Source organism: Stegastes partitus, unplaced genomic scaffold, assembly GCF_000690725.1.
Source record: "Stegastes partitus isolate 25-593 unplaced genomic scaffold, Stegastes_partitus-1.0.2 Scaffold425, whole genome shotgun sequence".
NCBI lineage: Eukaryota > Metazoa > Chordata > Actinopteri > Pomacentridae > Stegastes > Stegastes partitus.
The window spans coordinates 269,453-292,980 of record NW_007578156.1 but is presented as its reverse complement, the minus strand read 5'-3'; the positions used below and the strand labels follow the sequence as shown (position 1 = coordinate 292,980).

General features: G+C 43.7%; 1 protein-coding gene across 1 annotated transcript; it reads left to right on the top strand.

Moving 5' to 3' along the window:
- Window positions 1-74: 74 nt before the first annotated feature.
- Window positions 75-22,528, top strand: chd8 (chromodomain helicase DNA binding protein 8). The gene is made up of 39 exons (XM_008286001.1): window positions 75-177; window positions 1,446-2,554; window positions 2,747-3,073; window positions 4,322-4,435; window positions 4,550-5,046; window positions 5,495-5,606; window positions 6,149-6,355; window positions 6,551-6,619; window positions 6,718-6,773; window positions 6,888-7,005; window positions 7,110-7,193; window positions 8,743-8,880; window positions 9,853-9,974; window positions 10,719-10,962; window positions 11,046-11,222; window positions 11,595-11,738; window positions 11,871-11,969; window positions 12,656-12,815; window positions 13,097-13,307; window positions 13,424-13,619; window positions 13,802-13,972; window positions 14,111-14,401; window positions 14,595-14,815; window positions 14,910-15,112; window positions 15,306-15,462; window positions 15,552-15,641; window positions 15,731-15,834; window positions 15,924-16,047; window positions 16,257-16,332; window positions 16,424-16,698; window positions 17,062-17,291; window positions 17,470-18,147; window positions 18,241-18,347; window positions 18,449-18,670; window positions 19,752-19,844; window positions 19,952-20,065; window positions 20,221-20,322; window positions 20,402-20,506; window positions 21,250-22,528. The coding sequence occupies exons 2-39, from the start codon at window positions 1,547-1,549 to the stop codon at window positions 21,616-21,618; spliced, it is 7,815 nt and encodes a 2,604-aa protein (XP_008284223.1). The 5' UTR covers window positions 75-177; window positions 1,446-1,546; the 3' UTR covers window positions 21,619-22,528.
- Window positions 22,529-23,528: the final 1,000 nt, after the last annotated feature.

Here is a 23,528-nt window from a genome sequence, read left to right as displayed (position 1 = left end):
AGAGCGCCGTATGCTGCCGGCTCTGGAGAAAACGAACCAATCAGCGCTCGATAACTTCCGAGGGGCCCGCTTTCTACGCTTTCTCTGGCAAGAATGTTAGTTCCTGCTCTTCCCTGGCCGTTTCCTGTAATCGTACAGTGTTGTGAGACGGAGAAAGCCATGTGTGTCGATGCAAAGGTAAATTTAGCACCCCGAAATTATTACTGTGAGAGTTGGGGCAGTGGATGTGGTGGTTATTTTCAGGTATTTTTGCCGAAAAATAGACGCAGACCAAGCGAAACAGTATTGCGGCCTAACGTGTGTCTGAACGTTGACGGGCAGTGGTTATTGTGGCACGTTGCTTTGGTTTGGTCCGGTTTGTTGATGAGATTGAAGGAGTCCGGTGGACTGAATGGTTCATAGTAAATGACAGAGAAGCGAACTAACGACTGCAAGCCCACAATACATCGTGTTTATGAGCCTGAATGTGTTTTCGGTGCCACACAGGCTTTTGTAAGAGGCACACTTTGGTCGCGGTACGAGCTAATGCTAGCCGACGGTTTTGTGAGAAAGACTGCAATACGACCAGAAAGGAAAGCATCCTGCCTCTCCAGCATCAGTACCCTCCTCATCTGACTTCCCTGCCCACTATTTTCATTCACTAAAGCTTCTCTGGCTACTTTATCGTTATATATTACTATTCAGGCAGCCTAATATGATTTTTTATGGCTTTTCAAAACCCTAAATATGACTTTGAATGCATTCCTGGGAAGTGTGGCCATGAGTTGGTTGCTATGCTCGAAAACAGTATTTTTAATACCTACCAAAGGCAAAGTCTAGTTTTGAGTGTGTTGTATGTCATTTAAACACTCTTTTTTACAACTTCTTAGCTGTTCATTTAGTTATGAGATGTACTTAACTCAGAAAGTAAACTGGATCATTTCCACCACAGCTGCTAAGATAAATTTAGGTTTGTTTTATGAAAGTTGTCTGTTTAAGCAAATTCTGCAGATTGTTTCCTGAACATTAAGAGCCAGACTTGTAGGATTTGTGTTGATACGCATCAGAGAACCAAAAAACACTAGGACCACAGGGTACAGTATTTCACCCCAATGTGCTTTCTGTTATTTGCTATTTTTTATGCTTAAACATCCTGAAACTTAACATTGAATAAGACGTGCTAGATTTCGGTTGTCGTACACAGGTCTGAAACTAGTTTGAGCCACGTAATTAACAGTGTGGCATTTCTTTAAATAACTATTTATACCACGCATATAAAGCAACAGCTGTGGAAACCACAAATTAACCAAAAACGTTTAAGTATTGAGCTCTACATTGTTATTAATTATTGTTAATAACCTGACTATTTTGAATATTACGTTTTTGACTCTTTGAAAACGTACCTGAAAAACAACAAAACCAACAATTCTCTATGTGCTTAATTGACGTTTCTTCTCTTTTTACAGCTGTTTACTTAAAAGTCGAGAAGAATTGGACAACAGCGATTTAGCTTCCATCTCGGAGTCTTTTTAACGTTGTGCCCGTCTCCCTGTGTGGAGTGGGCAAGATGGCAGATCCCATTATGGACCTCTTTGAGGACACGCCTTTGTTTAACCTGGATGCCCTGCCGGATGACTCCTTCTCTCAGGGATCCTCAGACCCTGTGGAGGAAGCCCTCAAGCTGGCTTTGGGCCAGGTGGATCCAACAGTTGAGCCGGAGCCCACCCCTGAACTCACAGTCAACACGAACCTTGGTGTTCCTGTAGCAGCTCCTGCCATCCCAGACCCTACCCCTGTCCAACTCCCTACACAGCAGCCTGTGCCAGTTGCAACTGCTCAGACTATTTCCATAGCTGCAATTCCAGCCGTGACCCCAGCCCCTGCTCCTGCCCCTGCTGATACTGTACCTCAAATACAAGCCCAGGCCACCATACCCATTGTCAGCAATGCCAGTGTGGCCACCAGTAGCACTGTCCTGCTGAGCTCACCTCTGACTGTTTCTAGCTCCCCGGCTACCACCACTGCCACCACACAGCAGCTCACACAGATAACCCACCAGCTCACTCCCCAGCAACTAGCTGCTATCACGCAGCAGGCTGGTGGCAAAATTGTCATTCTCAAAGGTCCCCAGGGTCAAGCCCAGGTGCTGCAGACTGTATCAGGAACCACAGGCCAGGCAAGCGGAAAGGTCATCCGTGTGTTGTCTGGCACTCCACTCAAACCTGGCATGTCCATACTGCAGGGGGGAACGGTCTTGAATCAGGCGAGCCCCGGACAAACTCAAGTCAAGGTGGGTGCTGCAGGGGTGCAGAGGCTGCTGCAGTCACCCAATGGGCCAGTGAAACAGGTGTTGCTCACCTCCATGCCCCAGCAGGTACAACAGACGCAAGGCCAGCAAGTTCAGGTGCAGATTCCAGCCCAAGCACAGATAACTCAAGGCCAGACTCAAGTTCAAGTCCAGCCCCAGGCCCAGGCTGCCCAGATCCAGGTACAGCCCCAAGGCCAGACAACTCAGATCCAAGTCCAGGCACAGGGCCAGGTTCAGCTCCAGCCAGCCATGCAGGCACAGACGCAGGTAAGCTCTACCATCTCTGCCTCCACAGGCGCACCACAAGGTGTCAGCCTAACAGCTGCACCACAGCAGGTGATGCTCGGAGTGGGTCATTGGTTTGCTATTGGGGTAATTGCAGAGTTTCACAAGCTGTGTATTTAGGTCGGTCGTTTCCTGACTGTCATAACAAGTCTCATTCTGTGTATCTGATTCTAGGGTGGTGAAGCAAAGCGCATCACTCTGGTTCTCCAGCAGCCCTCCCAGACTGCCTCTGCCACGCCAGTGAGTCAAGCTGTTACAGCCCAGCAGCAGGTCACACAGGTCCAGCAGGTTCAGACGGCACAAGGGGGCCAACAGCAGCAAGCCCAGGCCCCAGCTAGACTAGTGCTGGGTCAGCTCCCTGGTGGAAAACTGGTGCTTCAGGGAAGTCAGCTAGCGGCCCTGACCCAGGCTCGGGCTGCAGGCCAGGCTGGAGGGCAGCCCAAAGTCCTGACAATTCAGCTGCAGGTGCAGCAGCAGCCCAACCAACAGGGAGGTGTTAAGGTGAGAAAGGGGTGTCTTAGAGGACATCAGTATGAATATATTACTTTGGTCTCTGGTGGTGTATTTGTGATCAAAAGTTTTTTCTTGCAAGCAAACTACCAGTTGTTTTCTGCTGATACAAGCCATAGGGGGTCTTGAACATCTTAAGCATTACTGATACAGAACTAATACAAAAAAGTTCCTTCCCAATACCCTGGATATTTACATCCGTCTGCTTGCAGTTTCCACGATTCCTAAGTACTCAGTCTTCTTAAATTCTGAGGTCTGACACCATGTGACATTTTGCAGCCCAGCAAAATTCTTCGTTATCACAACAAATGTCTCTCTGTGTAACTAATATTTCATTTCACTGACATTTGTGTTAAACGAGCACAGTTTACAATGTTGCTTGTATGGTTGGAGTGCACAAGAAAAGAATAGAACAGAGCTACTTTTATATAGCCAGGACAGCTCAGTTCAAACAATGAACATTCCCACATTGAGTCTGTCAACTAGTATCCATTAGCAGCAGTCAAAATCTGCATTTATTGTCCCGAAACACACTTTGTGAGTATGTGAGTGGTATACTACAAAGAAAATAGCAGATAATGAAAGCAGTATGGATTGAATAAGATTAACTGGTGTCCTTGCTACATAAGAGTTCATAGTTTCAGGTTGAAAATCAGCAGTGTGGTCTCAAATGTCTATCAGTAGTGTCAAATTTTTTATTGCTGTCAATTGTTAACCAGTGTATGCACATTGTTCCACAGATGTACATTTTTATTAAGTTTCCAAATAATCAAAACATTGTTTAAGGTGTAACTGTACATCCTGGGTGTGGTTCTAGTAAGTGCGTTGCCATCTTACCCTGTTGAGGATGTAAGTGGAACTGCCTGAAAGCAACACGGCAGCAGTTTTAGGAAATGTGTTTGTTTGCTGTCTCATAATGTATGTGCATTCAGAACAAGGCCTAGAGTGTGTTTGACTTAGCTTAGCAGAGGGAAACTGTTACTACCCCAGTCAAAGTTGTCTTTCACAATCATCCTGAGTTAGGAGATGAAATTGATACTGCTCTTTTCAGACTGTCAATGAGATACCAAGCAAGCACATTTTACTACATATCCTCTTTTTTAAACATTGTTCCAAATTTTAGCCTCATATAATTGATTTACTGTTTGATTTATTTTTTGGACTTGTTGGGTTTTGGAACCTAATACTTTGATTGTTTAGAAATCTGACTGACTTGACCTGTCTCTTTCACACTCACAGTACCAGCTGGTTTCAGGAACTGGCAATGCTGGCAGCCCACAGGTGTTGCAGATATCCCAGGGCCAAGGAGGACAGAGAGTTGCTGTACCGCTCAAGATGCTTCTGCAGCCACAGGTAGACCTCCAGATGTGCACATGTGTTTTATTTTCTACACCTTAGAGCGGGGATTTTTGTACAAAAAAAGATAGAAAACTACAAAATTGTTTTTTAACTTTCTCTTTCACTCAGACAAGCTCAGCCTCGTCCGCTGGCGGTACAGTCTCTGTGGTGAAGGTCATCAACACTTCGACAGCAGGCCCCTCTACTACAACCACCACACCATCCCAGGCCATCCGCATCACCAAGGCCCCCGGCGAGCCTGCCTCTGTTCGACGAGTGGAGATTCTGTGCAAGCAGGAGAAAGCAAACCGCATAGTGGCCGAGGCAATAGCTCGGGCCAAAGCGCGTGGTGAAAAGAACCTGCCCAGAGTCCTAAACCAGGATGAGCTTCCATCCACACAGACCTCCCCAGAAATGGGGGGCACTTTGACTGTGGTGTCTGCTGCAAAGAAAAAAAGCAGCGGTGGAGGAAGCAAAAAGAAAAGTCCTGTAGGGGGAGGATCGGTGCCCAAAACTGCAGGAGGGGCAGACAAAAAGGGCAAAGTGAAGACACCAGGAGGGACCGCTACAGTGGCTACAGTAATACCTGGTGCAGGGAACAAGAGCAAAAGCAAGACTAAGACGAAGTAAGTCTCTGTGAGGGTCAGGGTGAGAATCATTTGAATGTAGCTTATGTCTGTATGTTTGTAAATGTAGCCTTCAGGGTTTTTCCTCTCTCAGAATGGGCCTCTTGGGGTGGTGATTACGCACGACAGCAAGCCTTATCAGTCCGCATAAAGTAAAGGAAATGAGGCTGTCTTGCCTTATTTGGCAGAAATATATGCATATAATGTATTTTCCTGTTATGCCTGACCACATGATAAACAAAAATGTCTTATACTTCAGTAAATGAAAAAAATTACTTATTCTAAATTCATATCGATTTGGCGCTGGTTATTTCCCTTTGGCGCTGGGCCACCAAAAACTCCTCTCTGTAGGAAAAAACCTTGACCTTGTACAAAACACGATGTATTACTGTCTCTCTGTAGCTACTTCATTTCTATGTCTTTCCTCTCTCCCTCTACCTTCCTGCAGCACTATTACTCTAGTGGGAGCAAAGAAAAGAAAGAGAAACGCATCCTCAGACCACTCTGATGGGGAGCTGAGCCCTGCTTCACCTGCGGCGCTGGAGGATGACATGATTACGGTACAAACACATACATGGTCCCGTAAATAACACCTAGTCTTATCTGTAGTCAGCACAAGAAGTGACAAAGGGTCAAGCTATTATTTGTATTGAGGTGCCTTTTTGTCTGAAAACTTCCAAACAAAAGAAGTTTAGTGTAAATGAAACCATAGTCTTTTATTCTTTAATACCTGAAAAGCATCAGTGTTTCAACATACTCATATTGGTTGTACTGGTTTACAGTGTTTTTGCCTGTGTGAACTAGTTCAGAGATTTAACTCTTGACCTGAGGAAACCAGTTTGGCAGCTGCAAATGAGTAACCTTGGTTGACTCATCCATTTATGTGATGGGATGTCCCAGTTGTGAGAGATCACGGTTAATAAACTGGTCGAATGAGTCAGAATGTCTAAAAAAAGAAATGTAATGGTCATATTAAATTCTGAATAAGCAACATATAGGGGCACCTGCTGCACAGTCTACATAAATGTCTGTTGTGTGAGAGTGATTTAACAGAAAATAACTCAACGATCACATTTAAATCACCTCTCTCTCTTTTGGCCAGAAGAGGCGCTCCAATCGTGTAGTGAAGAGGAAGAAGTACACGGAGGACCTGGACATCAAGATCACAGACGACGAAGATGAGCAGGAAGATGTAGACGTTACTACAACCGCAGCAGCGGTGGCCTCCATCAGTGGTGGGACAGCGGCTCAGCTTAAACAGGAACTGGAGCTGGATGGAGATGGACTGCCTAGCATGCAGTTCTTTGTGGTGAGTCTAGAAACACTGGTAGCAACGCTGTTTACTTACTGGAGAGACTGTGAATACGAAAAATCAGAAAGAGATGGATGTTGTTTGTTAACGTTAGGCATAGTTTTGTATTTGCAGTGTTTGATAGGATTCTTATAATTGTGTATTAGTTGAATAAAGTTTACCAGCCTTTAATGTATTACTCATATTTTACAGGAAAACCCAAGTGAGGAAGATGCTGCCATTGTAGACAAAGTCCTGTCTATGAGATTAACCAAGAAAGAGGTATTTTTTTTATTATTTTTTAATACTATGATGCATTACTATGTGTATTTGCTTTTATTGTTTGTAAATCATACTTAAAATCTGTTCTTCTCTTCAAGGTGTCCCAAGGCCAGTATACTAATGTCGAGGAATTCTTTGTAAAATACAAAAACTAGTAAGTTTTAGCATCTCAATGAACAGCTTTAACCTTGACACTTGACATTTTTTGTTGCTTGAGGGGACGAGCGAGCAAGTAGAAATGAGTACAACTGCGCTCTTTTGTTCTCAGTTCATACTTACACTGTGAGTGGGCCAGTTTGGAGCAGCTGGAGAAAGATAAGAGGATCCATCAAAAGATCAAGAGGTTCAAGACCAAGCACGCTCAGATGAGGCACTTGTTCCAGGAGGTGAGTGGGAGGCGAACGGTGAAACCTCGTATTTTGTGAGTGTAGCTCAGCCTGTTGAACTGTAACTTAATGCCTTCTGTCTCCCATACTGTTGTTCTCTTCAGGATGAGGAGCCTTTTAACCCGGACTACGTGGAGGTGGACCGGATCCTGGATGTGTCCCACAGTGTGGACAAGGACAATGGCGAGGTGAGAGATGAGGCCTTGTAAAGAAGTCACTTCTACATCTTGTCGAAAGAGATTACTTGTTCCGCTTGTTGCTATATCGCTGTGGTTAGCATCGTTGCCTCGCAGCAAGAAGGTCGCCGGTTCGCGTCCCAGTGGAGGCACCGGGATCCTTTTGCGTGGAGTTTGCATGTTCTCCCTGCGCAGCGTGGGTTCTCTCCAGGTTCTCCAGCTTCCTCCCACACGATTCAAAAACATGTTGAGGTTAACTGGTGATTCGAAATTGTCCGTAGGTGTGAATGTGAGTGTGCTTGGTTGTCTGTCTCACTGTGTAGCCCTGTGATAGACTGGTGACCTGTCCAGGGTGTCCCCTGCCTTCACCCTGAGTCAGCTGGAATAGACTCCAGCCCCCCATGACCCAAGTGAGGATTAAGTGGTGTATAGATGATGGATGGATGTTTGGAATGGGCCAATTGCTCAGCATCTTGTATTTGTTAATGTCAGTGACCAGGTGCTAATCCAGAATACTTGAAAGTCCTCATCAAAATGTTCACTTTAAATCTCAAATTAACTGGCATCTAATTCGGTATAATCAGCTCCAGGTGTGACAGAATCCAAGGCTGCACCAAGCGAATAAAAAGGGAAAAAAATCGACAATCAACAGCTGTTGACAGTTGTTTGTTTTTGATTAGTCGATTGATGTAATGAACTTTGTCAATTATTGTAAATACTTTTGTTATTACTTAACCATTAGGATTAAGTGCAGAATCAGTAATTTGCATCACGAAAATGTACTTTTGCAATGTGGAGGAAAGAAAATCTTGAAGGGATTTACATACTGTACCAACAGTCTGTAACATTTGTTTAAGACATTTTATCACTTTCAGATGACCGTTAGTATAACCAGAAAATATGTGACGGCCAAATAAGAACAAGATGTGACATGTGGTGTAAAGTTGCGTTAACAGCAGGGCAGAAAGGACTTTGTACATGGGGGCGATGAAGAAACGTAAAAAATCATATAAAAGTGATTCTACTAACAGAATGTGTCCCTTTTGTTGATAATCCAAACAGCCTGGGTCATGTTTGGTGACAGTAAGCAAACAGAACTGTGCTCTCTGTCACTGCAGTCTCAACAAAGTGATCGAGAAAACTTTTTCTTTAAGTAGAGCAGTTGCAGCGCTTACAGAACACTATATAGGAATTCTCTGTCTAAAATACTCCCAAACACATGATTGTGGACATTTTTTATTTTTCTTTACTTAGCTGCAGCTTGTTTTTTGGAGGTATGCATGCTTTTATCTTCACAATGCACGGTTGTTTTTATCGAATATGTCGTTACGTCGCCCTTGTCACTGCAGAAACGCTCATGACTTTACACTAGACACTGCACCTACTTGGGTCCTGAGCGATACACCTGCGAAGTCTGTAGTAGATTAAACATACTGTTGTAGAGATGTGTGAAGAACAGACACACCCACACACACAGACAGATTTTTATATTTATTAGTGAGATATTTACAATCGTGAAATAAATACCGCTTCTAAATCACTCTCGTCTTCTCTCCTCCAGCCTGTAATCTACTACTTGGTGAAGTGGTGCTCTCTGCCTTATGAAGATGCCACTTGGGAACTTAAGGAGGACGTAGACGAGGGCAAGGTTGAAGAGTTCAGCAAAATCCAAAACCGACAACCTCGACTGAAGAGAACGGTGAGTCAAAGATAAAAGATAGTAAAAGATAACTAGGACCATATCTGTTTTTAATCATGTTTTTGTGCATTAATAAAGAGGAAATGCAATAAATCAGAGCAGAAGAATATCCCTAGACTTGATGGTGTAGCGGGGCCTGGTTCTGTTTCAGTTGAATCCAGGGTCAGTGTTAAATGGTTGCATTTTATCAGAAGAACCAAAAAGCAAAGGGTTAGGGTGGCTTTCGTCAAACACCGTCTCCTGTTCAATCCCAGTGCTGTCATCCCGTCTTGTGTAGCGCTGTGTGCCATCACTGTTTATGTGAACTGTCAACAGCAGAAGCCAAATGCAACAAAGCAGCTGGTGAACAGATGTAGGTCATTAATTAGTGGCAAGAAGGGCATCTTTCCTCCAGTTGATACAGGATATATAGACATTACACTTGAATGTGCCTGTCATTGTGGTTGTCTGTCATCTGTCAAATCAGCTGTTATCTGTCTGTACTGTCTCGGTGGCCCAAGCCTGTTTTTACTTGCACATGACTCTTCAGCGACACAGAGTATTGTGGCTCAGAAAGGCCGTAAAATAATTCTCACTTAAACTGTAAAATATGAATCGATAAAGGTGCTAAACAGTATGGTAATATGGGTATTGCACCATGAGCAAACACTGGAGATCCAACAGGTTGCCATTCACTGTGAACTGAAGCTTGAAAACCTGCTGTCCACTATCAGCTGAGTATGACTCAAGACTGAAGATCCACCCAGCAGCATGAACTGGAAATGTTGTGAAAGCTTCAGTTTTATGCAAGTTTCAACTGACTGAAACTTTTGACTGATTTCCTTCCCTCCTTTCAGCTTGGGAAACATTTATTTAAAAAAAAAAAAATAGCATAGTTTCAGATGTCAGGAATCACAAAACAATCACAAATACGCTTTTAATAATGTTATATTTCATCCGTTTTGTTTTTTTTTCCTTCTCCTTTCTCCGCAGACACGGCCTCCAGCAAGTTCATGGAAGAAGTTGGAGGAGACCAGAGAGTACAAGAACGGCAACACACTCAGAGAATATCAGCTGGAAGGAGTCAACTGGCTGCTCTTCAACTGGTACAACAGGTACTTATCCCACACACTCCTGTGCTTAATACACTCAACGATCATCAGTAGCAAAATGTACTTTGAAATAACCATCATTTACTGTGTTAAGTGCTCAAACTGTAATTAAAGTAATAGCAGTATACGACTGGTTTTACTGAAATAACAGCAAGTGCGTCTATTTCTTAAAGGTCATATGTGGTGAAAATCCTTTTTGTTATTGTGTTTTGTGGTCACTTTAAACTTGATAGTGTAAAACAAAAGCAATAAAGATATGAAGACCTTGTACAGTCCTTTTATAACCAAAACATCATCTGACCTACTTTCTATACAATAAGTTAAAAACCACTGTGTTGTGATTTTGGCGATATTTCCATGTAAAAAAAGAGTAAGTTACAATCGACAGAAAGGGCTGGTCTCATGCTCTGATTCAGGGCTGTGTGGACTCCCATGCGGTCAAGTGTTTTTCCATGCTAACAATCAGACACAGAAAGAGTCTTCTTCCTAAATGGGGCATGTACAGCAACAGCTCAGGTGTATTTAAAGCTACAGACAGTGAAACAGGCCCATTAGGGCAGGGCTCCAGACAGGAGTTCGACAGTCATGGTGAAATGAACCATCTTTGCAGTATTTTGAGCCTACAAATTGAGAGACACACTGTGGGGACATGTAAGACTTGCAATAAGTTGTTGAAAAGGGGCACAATATGGGGCCTTTTGATGCCAGAGGCTTTGCTACTCACACTCTGGGTTTCTTGTTTTTCAGGCAGAACTGTATCTTGGCAGACGAGATGGGTCTGGGTAAGACCATCCAGTCTATCGCGCTGCTCTCAGAGGTGTATGCTGCTAATGTCCAGGGCCCTTTCCTGGTCATTGCTCCGCTCTCCACCATCACGAATTGGGAAAGAGAATTCTCCACATGGACCCACATGAACGCCATCGTCTACCACGGCAGCCTGGCCAGCCGACAGATGATCCAGCAGTATGAGATGTACTGCAAAGACGATAAGGTGGGGCTTATTGATTATGATCACTGTTGATTAGCTTTACTCATATTCAACATGTCTAATTAAAATTCTAACTCTCTATACAGGAGCATTTGATCCCTGGTGCATACAAGTTTGACGCCCTCATCACCACTTTTGAGATGGTGTTGTCGGACTGCCCAGAACTGAGGGAGATCTCCTGGCGCTGTGTGATCATTGATGAGGCTCACCGCCTCAAAAATCGTAACTGCAAGCTGTTGGACAGCTTGAAGATGCTGGACTTGGTAAGCGGACCACAGCAGATGTTGCTTTGGGCCTACTTCAGTTTATAAAATGTGCGAAGAATACCAGCCAGTCCAACAGTCTCATGGTGAAATGTTGCGCTTTAGTCATAAGCCCAACTTGGATGACATTTAAAAATAATGCTGTCATTGACATTTACCCAGAATGACTTTTAAAAGAATTATAAGATTTGACTGCAGCTTTGCTCATTTGTTATGTTCTTTTTCCTCCCTATTCTTTTTCCTCTGTTCTTCTCACGTTTCTCCTGTATCACCCCCTTCTTTAAAACATCCTTTACCTCATTGCCCGTTTCTCATTATGCCCCTCTTCCTACCATTCCTATCTTTTTGCCTTTTTTCTGCACTTTCTCCCAGGAACACAAAGTCTTGTTAACCGGCACTCCTCTTCAGAACACTGTGGAGGAACTTTTCAGTCTGCTTCATTTCCTGGAGCCTGCTCAGTTCCCCTCTGAAACTGAATTCCTTCGAGACTTCGGCGACCTCAAAACAGAGGAACAGGTTTGAAATTCTAACTCACATTGACACACTTTAATTCACTCGTTCACTTTTCTATTTGTTGTCTTTATGCTACAACTAACGTTGAACCGGTGATGTTTTACTGTTCTTAAGTGCTTTGTTTTGGTCTCATAGGTTCAGAAGCTGCAAGCAATCTTAAAACCCATGATGTTGCGAAGACTGAAGGAAGATGTTGAGAAGAACTTGGCACCCAAACAGGAGACCATTATTGAGGTTCGTTTAAACAATGTGTCTCTCCTGTCTTACTGCAAAGAACTTAATGTAGGCATTCTTTAAATTACTTGTTGTTGTTTATAGGGATGCAAATTTTAAACCAAATTCTTAGCCAATATTCTGCCATGTTAACAATCAGTAATCAATTAATTGTTGAAATGAATTAAGTTGAATGCATGTTTTTCCATATGCTGATCAAATGTTTTTTAACCGGTGACACTTAATGTTCATCACAAAATTGGTTAAGTTATACAAAAAATGTGGAGAACAGATAAACACCACAATAATAGGGTTATAAATTAATCAGCAAATGGTAATGACTTAGTTTCAAATTGCTGTTCATTGACTGGTCTGACAAAACCTTAAGTGTTAAACGCAGCAGGCGAGATGCAGGCTTCCAAATTAAACAACCTGTAGCGTTATTGATCTCTTCACAGCAGTTCGATATCAAAATAATGCATTTGTTCAGGACACATGCGTGCTATACCAAAATGCCGTACCTAAAATGTTCGATACAAATGTGTTTACTGTTACACAACTTATAAATGGCAAGTGTAAAAATATGGATCAAGAGATGCATCAAATGACTCCCATAAGACTGATGAGAGTATCTTCTTTTAGAGTAAACTATAAAAACAGTGCAAATGTTCTATCTTGTAAGATTACTGCTCTTTGTTTGCTACTAGGTTGAGTTGACTGATGTCCAGAAAAAGTACTACCGGGCCATCCTGGAGAGGAACTTCAGTTTCCTCAGTTTAGGGGCAAACAGCAACAGCAATGTCCCCAACCTGCTCAACACTATGATGGAGCTCCGCAAGTGCTGCAACCACCCCTACCTCATCAATGGTATGTCGTGACAATTTTAACTCGTGTTTTTCTTCTTTTTTTCCATCAGCATTTATCCTCTGTTGAAGTTGTTTATTTATTAACAGTGACATTTGGACTGTGGCTCTTTCTATTGAGCACCTTTTTTGTTTTTATGTTCAGGCATCCAGAAATAATGACCTGAATTGTGCCAGTTCCAAATTTTATTGACACTTGGCTGAAATACAAGAACAGGACATCAGTAGTTATTGTACAGTGTACTATCCTTAAATGGTGGCTTTGTGTGTCTCTCTGCGGTCAAGGTGCGGAGGAGAAAATCGTAGCGGAGTTGCGGGAGGTGTACGACCCCCTGGCCCCTGACTTCCATTTGCAGGCCCTGATTCGCTCGGCCGGCAAGCTGGTGCTACTGGACAAGCTGCTGCCTCGCCTCAAGGCTGGTGGCCACAAAGTGCTCATCTTCTCCCAGATGGTGCGCTGCTTAGACATTCTGGAGGACTACCTCATCAACAAGAGGTATGAGGATCACACGGTGGATGTAATATTATGCTGTAGTTTCTGTATTATTAAAAACAATAACTGTTAAAAAGACGCACAACCGATGATCAAGTTTTTGTAATCCATTTTTACAGATACCTTTATGAGCGAATTGATGGCAGAGTGCGTGGGAACCTGCGACAGGCTGCCATCGATCGCTTCAGCAAGCCTGACTCGGACCGCTTTGTCTTCCTGCTGTGTACCCGTGCCGGTGGCCTGGGTATTAATCTCACTGCTGCTGACACCTGTGTTATATTTGACTCTGACTGGAACCCTCAAAATGACCTGCAGGTACAAAACTACACTGTGCTATCTGGTATAAAGTTATTTTAACAAGACTAAGAGCATCAAACCACCAGCTTGAACATGTATACGTTTACATTTTATGGTGAAAACTTGAACCCATTCTAATCAGCTTGATGTAAGCAGCTGCATGCTTTGCTCTTTTGTGACTTCTTTATTTCTTATTCCAGGCTCAAGCACGATGTCATCGTATTGGCCAATCTAAAGCCGTCAAGGTCTACCGTCTCATCACTAGGAATTCCTATGAGAGGGAGATGCTGGATAAAGCAAGTCTGAAGCTTGGTCTGGACCGTGCTGTCCTGCAAAGCATGAGCGGCAACAAAGACAGCAACGTCAACGGGGTAAGAAAACCAGGCAGTCATCATCTCAGTCTGCCAAGTCATTGATGGGCTACGATGTCTGATTTATTTGCAGAAATAAGTTTCCTTGATACACTTTGGATCAGTTGTGTAATTGGCTTCCTGTGTCACCTTCAACAGATCCAGCAGTTCTCCAAGAAGGAGATCGAGGATCTGCTCAGGAAGGGAGCCTATGCTGCCATCATGGACGAGAATGATGAGGGTAGTCGGTTCTGTGAAGAGGATATTGACCAGATCCTTCAGCGTAGAGCCACTACTATCACCATCGAGAGTGAGGGCAAAGGTTCCACCTTCTCCAAAGCCAGCTTTGTGGCCTCTGAGAATCGCAATGACATTGCCCTTGATGATCCTGAATTCTGGCAGAAGTGGGCCAAGAAAGCCGACATTGACATGGATTCCATCAATCGGAAGGTAACGCTGTGTTTTTTTTTGTTTTTTATTTCTGGTGAAGAAATTCTTCCTAAGCTCACACTGGCGAGCACCATTGCTAATAAAATAGTGTAGATCTAGGAGCGGTTATATATCTGGATTTATAAATTCAGTATATATGTATTGCTTGGGGTGATATCCAGCTGGCTAAAAGTTACTCCTCCCCTTCCCACAGAACACTCTTGTGATTGACACTCCGAGAGTTCGCAAGCAGACCCGTCAGTTCTCCAGTTTACGCGGTGAAGGTGGAGATCTGTCTGATCTGGACAGTGATGACGAGTATCCACCCGCCAATTCTAGACAGTCTCGTGCCTCTCGACGATCCGACCGCCACAGTGGAGGGGGTTACGGCCGCACTGACTGTTTCCGGGTGGAGAAACACTTGCTTGTCTATGGGTATGGAGACTGTATTTGCCTTTAATCCATAAAGGACCATAAAGATATGGTGTTTTCCTTTGTTTTCACTCTTATCTGTTTTTGTCCTTTTTAGTTGGGGTCGCTGGAGGGACATCTTGTCTCATGCCAGATGCAAACGGCGCCTCAGTGAACGTGACGTGGAGACTATTTGCCGTGTCATCCTGGTGTTTTGTCTGCTCCACTATCGCGGAGATGAGAACATTAAGAGTTTCATCTGGGAGCTCATCACGCCACCAGAAAATGGACGAGAACCCCAAACACTACTCAACCACTCCGGTAGGGAGCTGAACACAGATCCACTCACAAACATTTTAAATAGAATGTCGGGTTTCTCAAAAAATGAGTTTGTTTGGCAGAGGAAAAAACACCCACCTATGTAGTCAATACTTAAGCCCTATGCTTCTCGTGGAGTAAATCCGTTGAAATATTTCCTGAATGTTTATAAACTGTTTATGTTTTTTCTGTCTAGGCCTGTCTATTCCTGTTCCAAGGGGAAGGAAGGGTAAGAGGGTAAAGGCCCAGAGCACATTTGATGTTCAGAAGGTGGAGTGGATCCGCAAATACAATCCGGACACCCTGCTGCTTGATGACAGCTACCGCAAGCACCTCAAGCACCAGTGCAACAAGTCAGTGAAGTCCAGCCAGCTGCATGTGTACATGTTTCAGTACTGTCACCTCTGGTTCATTATTAAAACCTCCCTTCTCCTTTTTCCAGGGTTCTGCTGAGAGTACGTATGCTGTACTACCTGAAACAGGAGGTGATTGGTGAACACGCCGATTCTGTCCTGAAAGGGGCTGATATCAGGTATAGAACACTCCCCATTGTTCATGTAGCCCACACAGATTCAGTAACTGAAGTTCAATGTGACTTATGCGTTTATCTTTTTTCCTCAGGGATGTTGATATCTGGATGCCTGAGATGGAGCAGCAGGAGGTTCCTGCAGGATGGTGGGACGCTGAAGCAGACCGCTCACTGCTTGCTGGTGTTTTCAAACATGGTGGGTTCTTCCTACATGTAGGTTATTATGTGACTAGGGGAGGGCTTTGTTTTGCCATTTAACAGCCTTGATTTTACCTCTATTACTAGGTTATGAGATGTACACGACCATGCGTGCCGATCCCTGCCTCTGCTTCCTGGAGAGAGCTGGTCGGCCCGACGACAAGGCCATTGATGCTGAGCAGCACACTGGTGATGCTGAGCTGGGAGACGAGTGAGTTACTTTGGTTTACTGGGCAAATTCAACTTACTTGTCTATTGCTTTATAGCAGACTTAAGGTATCTGTACACTATAATGTTGTTGTAATGTGATGTTTCTCGAACTTAAATTACAAGTTGCATTTAAATGTTCTTAAAAGTAACTTACTTGAAAGTGGATGCCTCACCTTTCACGTGCTTGATGGTGTTGTTTCTTTTGCTTAGTGCTGACTATGATAAGTATTCAGAGGACCCTGAGTTCAAGCCTGCGTCAAGACACACCAAAGATCTCTTCGAGGAGGTGCGAATCTGAGCCATCATACCACTTTTGATTCTGGCAGCTGTAGTTGGTTTGTGTAAATTTTCTTAAATGTTCTGACTTTCTGCTGCAGCCGGATTCTATGAACGTGGACGATGAGATTTCGGTGGAAGACAAGGCGGGACCAGTGATCACAACAGAAAGCATACCTAGCCAGAGTGGTGCCTGCGACTGGCCCTCCAGCTCATCGCTTACAGCGCGGTTGCGGCGGCTGATCACAGCTTACCAGCGCAGCTACAGACAGGAGCAGCTGAAGATTGAAGCCGAGGCGAAGGGTGACCGCAGACGTAGGCGGTGCGAACAGGCCAGCAAGCTAAAGGAAATTGCACGGCAAGAGCGACAACAAAGGTATGCTATTACATTATTCTGTCTCCAGTGGTTCAGGAATAATACAGTTATACTTAAGCTGACAAGGCTTTCACAACTGTAGTTATGTGCCGCACTTACAGTAATGTTGACTTAACTTGTCAATTCAGGGTATAAAATAAGACCGTTTCCAAACATTTGTTCACCCTAAATGCCTATTCTGTCAGTTCCTCTTAAGATATTATGACATTTGAGCTGAGTCTTGAAAACATTCATTTCTGTAGGTGCGGGACTAAATTGGTTGTGTTTTTATTTAAACTGATTTCTAAATCCTGTAATTCCCATCTCAGAATGTCACACAAAAAGCTCTTCCTCACCTCGCCTGCCCTCTTGTGTTTCTTCTAGGTGGACACGGAGGGAGGAATGCGACTTCTACCGTGTGGTATCAACTTTTGGGGTGGAGAAGATAAAGAAGGAGCCAGGTCTTCTCGAGAGTGGAGAGCCAGATTTTGACTGGACCCGTTTCCGTACCTTTGCTCGTCTGGATAAAAAAACCGACGAAAGCCTCAGTCGATACTTTCGCTCTTTCGTTGCCATGTGCCGGAGGGTGTGCCACCTCCGTCCTGGTCGCGAAGGTAACTACTGTTTAATACATTGTCAAGATATGGTCAACACATTTACAAGCAGTGTTGGATGCTCACTTTTTTTTAAGAGTGTTAAGTGTCCACTTTCCAATAGCATGTAGTCAGTGTGCTGTCATGCCTCACTGTTCACCCAACTGCAAACTACATCCTGTGTTCTGATCCTGTCCAGATCCAGCAGAACTTTCCCAGACTGTGGCCCCCATCACTGAGGAACGTGCTTCCCGAACTCTTTACCGTATCAGCCTCCTGCGTCGCCTTCGTGAGCGAGTCCTCCCTCACCCTTCCCTGGATGAGCGCCTTCCTCTGGCTCCGACCAGCTCCGAGCTGCCTGCATGGTGGAATATACCAGATCACGACCGTCAGCTAATGCTGGGCGCTGCGCTGCACGGTGTCAGCCGCACCGAGCTCTCCATCTTCGCAGACCCACAGTTCACTTTCAGTCAGGCCCGCGACGAGTTCATCCAGAACCAACAGGCCCCGCCTCCTCCTCCTCCTCCCCCACCACCACCACCACCGCCGCCGCCACAGGCACCACCCATCATGACACTCAGCCAGCCCAAGATTGAGGAGGACTTGCCTGGATTAAAGGTGGAGGGAGTAGACGAGAGCGCTCGGTTGCTCGGAGGTGAACTCGGCGTCGACCTGCAGAGTACGCCGCTGAGTCACCATGACGGCAAAGTGCGAGGTCAGGGCTGGAGCTTCAAGAGGAGTAGGGTGAAGGGAGAAAGAGGAAGGAAGGGCGAGGGAGCGTCTGATTCGGATTCAGATTCGGATTCAGGCTCATCATCCTCTGAGCGATCAGGCAGCAGCGACGATAGTGGAGACAGTGAGGAGGAGATAGAAGGAGGTGAGTTGGGTGTTAAAGACAGAAATGCTAAATGCTGTGGGGAAAAGAAAACCAAAAAATCAGTTAATTTTCTCCCTTTTTTCCCCTCTTTAGCTGTCATGAAAGTATGCGACGTGGATGAAGATAATAGTTTACTCTCCATGACTCCATCTCAGGACGGCATTCCTCCTCCTGACCCTCTCAGAGTCGACTGGCCCAAGGTAATTCATGTACAGTTTATAATATGAACATCTGCTGTAGGAGAGTACAACCTCGTGGGATTTAGTTTTCTTCCACTCATGGTGTTACTTCTTTGTCTCAGGACCGCGTGTTGATCAACCGCCTGGACAGTTTGTGTACGCTGGTGCTGTCCGGTCAGTGGCCCTCGGGGCGGCGGTATGTGTCCGAGGCTCAGCTCAACCCGAGCTCAGAGCTGGTGGGAGATGAGATGGCTTACACAAGGACCATCCGCAAACCCAGCGGCACGCCCAGTGGTCCTGGGGCAGACGGAGAAGATGGAGAGTTCACTGTTAAACTCCTCAAGGTAAGAATACAGTTGGCGATTAGCTTTTTATTGTTTGAGGCAGGGCTGCACATTAAACTGAATATTAATCACAGTGAATATAATGATGATCACAATCAGATGAACCTGCCCGACTGGAATATTGATGTTTACTATCCATGCTCCACTCATAAAACTCCACACATAGAAACAATGTTGTGTTGTCCATTGGTTTTAAATGGGATTAATTTAATATTAGAACACCTTATTTCACGTTTTCAAAGTAATTCTTGGCCATGCACCTGAATTGTCGTGTTTTAGTGACAAACTAGAGGCTGCTATGTGCACAGCCGCCTAGTTAGTTGACCTCAGTCGACATATGTGGCGTTTAGGGATCAATGGTAAATTTTAATGGTAACTAATGAGCAGATATTCAACATATGCTTTGTACTGGGTTCAACGATATGTCTTCTTTTGCCTCAGGGAGATGCACAGGATTTAGGTAAAGAAGAGAGTTATTTTATGTCTTATTTTGATGAAGATTTGTACATTAGCAGGAAGTTTTTAAATGTGTAACTGCTCTAGAAAAAAATATTGTTCCTAAAATTGTTAATGAATAATAATATGCATTAGATTTTTGCCAAAATTGTGCAGCCCCAGTTTGAGGCATATTTCAAGGATTGAAGGATTCAAGGAACTTTATTTGTCATGCCAGCTCACATTCACATGTTTGTGGTACGAAATGTGTACTCGGGTCCCTTTTTTTTTTGGTTTTTTGAAAGAAAATGCCCAATAAATAATAAGTACAATAAAACAAGAGCAAAATATAAGTGAAAGTAAAAATACAGCAATAAGTGTAGTAAAAAAAAACATTAAGAGTAGAAAAGCCACAATTAGTTGATTCTTTTCTACTCTTAATGTTTATATTTGCATATGCAGGCAAATTCAAACTTGTCGTTGCCTTCGTTGGCTAATAAAAATCAGTTTGCCTGTATGACTGAGAGCTTGCAAAGCCTGGTTTATCAAACTTATTTCATTCAGTACTTGAAATAAAATATAATTTACAACTGCGATATACACTTGATGGATAAATAAGACATCTTTCTGTCTGTCACCCTGCCAGGAGGAGGGCCTGAAGCTGACTTTCTCGAAGCAGGCCTTGATGCCCAACGGGTCAGGAGGAGAGAGCAGCCGCAAGAAGCGCAAGGACCAAGAGGTACATGTGTCAGGTTTACATCTGATCCTCCACAACTATGATAGATCATCATTGCATTGGATTTCGTTTGCCAACTTTTTTTTCGGTCTGCCCCTCTCCTTATTCAGCTGTCAGACCTGGATGGACTCCATGATCCGTCAGAGCGTACTCCTCGACGCAGGGACCCTCCCACATGGCTGAAAGAGAACCCTGATTATGAGGTGGAGGGAGACATGCTGGAGGTGAATGCACGACTCCTATACAAAAGGGCCAACAGGACATCAAGTGTCCCTTCAAAATGCCCTGATTTGTAGTCCAAGCTTGGTTTTAGGTTGATCGTGAAACAATGACTTTGTTAAGTTTTCGCCTTATCTCATCACTTGTCTTGTTTCTTCAGCTACTTGTGAACAGGAGCAAAAGGAAGAGGAGGAGGAGGGCAGATAAAATCCCCACAGGCAGCGAAAAGGTCAAACTCATTAACATGAGGACAGGAAAGAAGGTGAGACCTAATTAAACACAACTCCAGCTTAGACATGGTGGCTGCGGACTGTCTCTTGATAACAAACGTTTCTCTGTAGGTTGGAGCCGCTTTCTGTCCAATGCTGCAAGACCTGAGGGAATATCTGGAGGAGAATCCTGACAACGCTGTAGCACCAGAGTGGTCCGAAACAGTCCGGAATTCTGTATGTATTCAAAATGTTTCAGTATCACATCTTTAGCAATGTGACTTTGCCTTGAAATTGTTTTCTATGTTGATACATTCAGGAGAAGTCGGTCTGAATTGTATTTCATGTCTTTGATTAGGCCCAAATGGCTATAAGACGTGTAGTATACCATGTTTCCACAAGATGCCACCTTGGTAGCTGTGACTATGAACATATTTTAGTCTTTAAAAGGGAAAAAAAAGAGACACAAGCTGTGTTTCTGTAACACTTTTCTTGGTATGTTGAAGACTTGCGTTTGAAAAAGTGAATGGAAACAGTACAATTTGAAAAACTAAGCGCAAATTGCACCTGTTTGTACGCTTAGTGAGTGGTTTTTGCTACTTTTAAAAGATTTAATGCGCATAGCGAACATATAACTGACATGTCTGATCAGCTATTAGCAGTTTCTTTGTTGTCTTCACCTCCGGACGGCATGAAACATGTCTGACACTAGCTGACATGAAACAATAATTCCAAGTTGCCGAGCTGAAAACGGTTCCTTTTTTCCTTCTTCTTCCTTATGGCTTGACTGGTTGTCAAACAAGTGGTTTTGTTGTCAACTTCTTCTACTCATCATAGTGCAACATAGCCTATAGCGCCACCTTCTGACGACACTACGCAGCTTAGTTTATCACTCTAAAGCAGTTGAACTTGATCATAATTTTATAACTACTACGGGTAATGATTACAATAATAACATCGCTTATTTGTTTTTGTCTCAGGGCTTTCTGCCCGAGACTCTCTTCCACCGACTGCTGACCGAACACTCGGAGATCCCGAAGAAAAGCCGACGTCGCCATCATCACCACCACCACCACCATCATCATCACACACCAGAGCCCACCCACGAAGACCCCAACCTGGACGGAGTAGAAGAGGAGACTCTGGTGTCAGACGGAGCCTACATGATGGATGAGGAGGACCTGGAGACCTCCCATCACTTCCTCACCAGTCCGGACTTTGACGTTAAAATGGAGGGCGGAGACAGCCTTTCCCAAGGTGACTATGACAGCTCGGATCAAGAAGCGCTATTGGACGATGTCATCATAGCACAGAAGGACTCCGACTCCTCATCAAGCTCAGAGGATTGACTGAACCTTCCTCCTCAGACACATCTGACTTAGTCCCCTTCTCAAACGTAAATCATGTTATTCCTCATCATTTATTTTTACCATTATGTATCAAATTATGAATGAATGTGTGTGTTTTTTTTCTTTTGTTGTTGCTACTTTTAGTCATTTATTTTATATAGGGTTTTTTTTTCCATGTAAGAAGCAGGTTTGCACCCATCAGGTTTATTCTTTCCATCACCACAATTGTGTTCCATCTTTCTCTCTCGATCTTCCTCTCTAACCTCTGACAAAATGGCAAAAAGCTGAGCTTTCTTACTTTGTCGACTCGTCATTCTCCTCCTCCTCCTCCAAACCTAAGAATTCCCATCACATTCCCAACCGTGACCAAAAGGGGACCCCTGCTGTACAGATACACTTTTCTTATCTAAGAACCTCAAAGCTGGTCTTCTAGCGCTACATGAAACTGGACGTGTACTGAGCAGAGCCAGATCCCACAATCCCCCGCCCGATCTCGTTCGGTCATATCTTTTGTCCAGGCGAGTCTGTGAATTAAAAGGGGATCCAGTGTGTGGACGTACTGTTAGTGTTTTCACTCTATGGGAGGGGTTGGGGTTGAGAGGGAGGGAGAGGGAAAGTGACGTAGTAGTTACTGAAGCAGTGCTAGGAGGATGGGTGTATTGTACAATGTAGAGCTGGTCAGTTGTGTACTATGGTGCAAAGATGACGGCAATGAGTTACTATTCTTGTTTTATGATCTGACTGTATCTGTGATATGAATAACAGCAATCTACAGTGAAAGCAAGTTTGTGTGTATTATTGTGATTTTCACAGAGCAGAAGCAATAAGGTTTTCTGTTTGTACACAAGATTGATTGTCCATTTCTGAACTGTTTAATATTTGTGTCCTAATTACAGCGGATGAAAACGCACAAGAGCTCAAATTACTCCCATTTGTATGAACCACTGACTCCTATGGCACTCTACATCATCCAGTTGTTCAGAAAGATGTGAGAGCATGTCCAGCGGTCCACTATCGAGTTCATCTTTATTCTTTTCTGAAACATGATAGCGGACATGCATTAGTTATTAAACTGTATTCAGAGTACTTCTCAAAGGTTAAATGTGTAAAAGTAATGATGCACACGAGCTTAGAATACACATATTGAGATGTCACTAAATTAAGTTAAAATGAAAAAGTAACACACTGTTGAGCAGGACTTTAGTAGCTCCATCATTAGGGACAACTTTTACAAAGAATAGACCAAGACTGGGACTGGAACAGCAAGGTGGTGTGAGAACTCTGGAAGGAAAAGTTCCATAAAGGACTGAGATTTGATAGAACTGATTATTAACAAATCTATGTTAGAAGTGGAATAATGCGGTTCCATAAATCTTGATGGAGGTAAGTCAGACTGATAGGTCTTTAAGATCCACTGTCCTCGTGGAACAAACTGTTTATACCATTGCAGAAACCTGAGTGAGCAGATATTCACATTTAAAAATGGTGGTACCAGAAAAATATTAACAGAGCTTATAAAAACTAATTAACGAATTAATATTCAGCTCAAGTGGACCATTTGGTTTCTGGATATGTGGGGAAATAATGAAACTGATGCAGTGGAGAACATTAAGAACCTTCCAATAGATTCGTGGAGGTTGTGAATGAGGAACATATATGGTATGTATACAGGCTCTACTACTATTGACTGCAAACATGGAGAAACAATGGATGAATACAGGTTTACTTTTCATCCTCAAACCACAATACAACATCCACGAGTCTGAGCAGAAACAACCAATGAGATTTTGGAGCCCTTCCACAGTGAAGGTAGGCCTTTATTTTAATAAAAGAACATAAATATAATCCATCAGTTATTTGACTGAAAATGTCCAGACTCTTAATCCCAAGTAGTGCAAGAATTTGATCTG

Coding starts and splice junctions, on each gene's coding strand:
- chd8 (XM_008286001.1), top strand. CDS start 1,547: ATGGCAGATCCCATTATGGACCTCTTTGAGGACACGCCTTTGTTTAAC. Junction 5,047..5,494: donor AAAAGCAAGACTAAGACGAA/GTAAGTCTCTGT, acceptor ACCTTCCTGCAG/CACTATTACTCTAGTGGGAG. Junction 14,402..14,594: donor TGGATTCCATCAATCGGAAG/GTAACGCTGTGT, acceptor CCCTTCCCACAG/AACACTCTTGTGATTGACAC.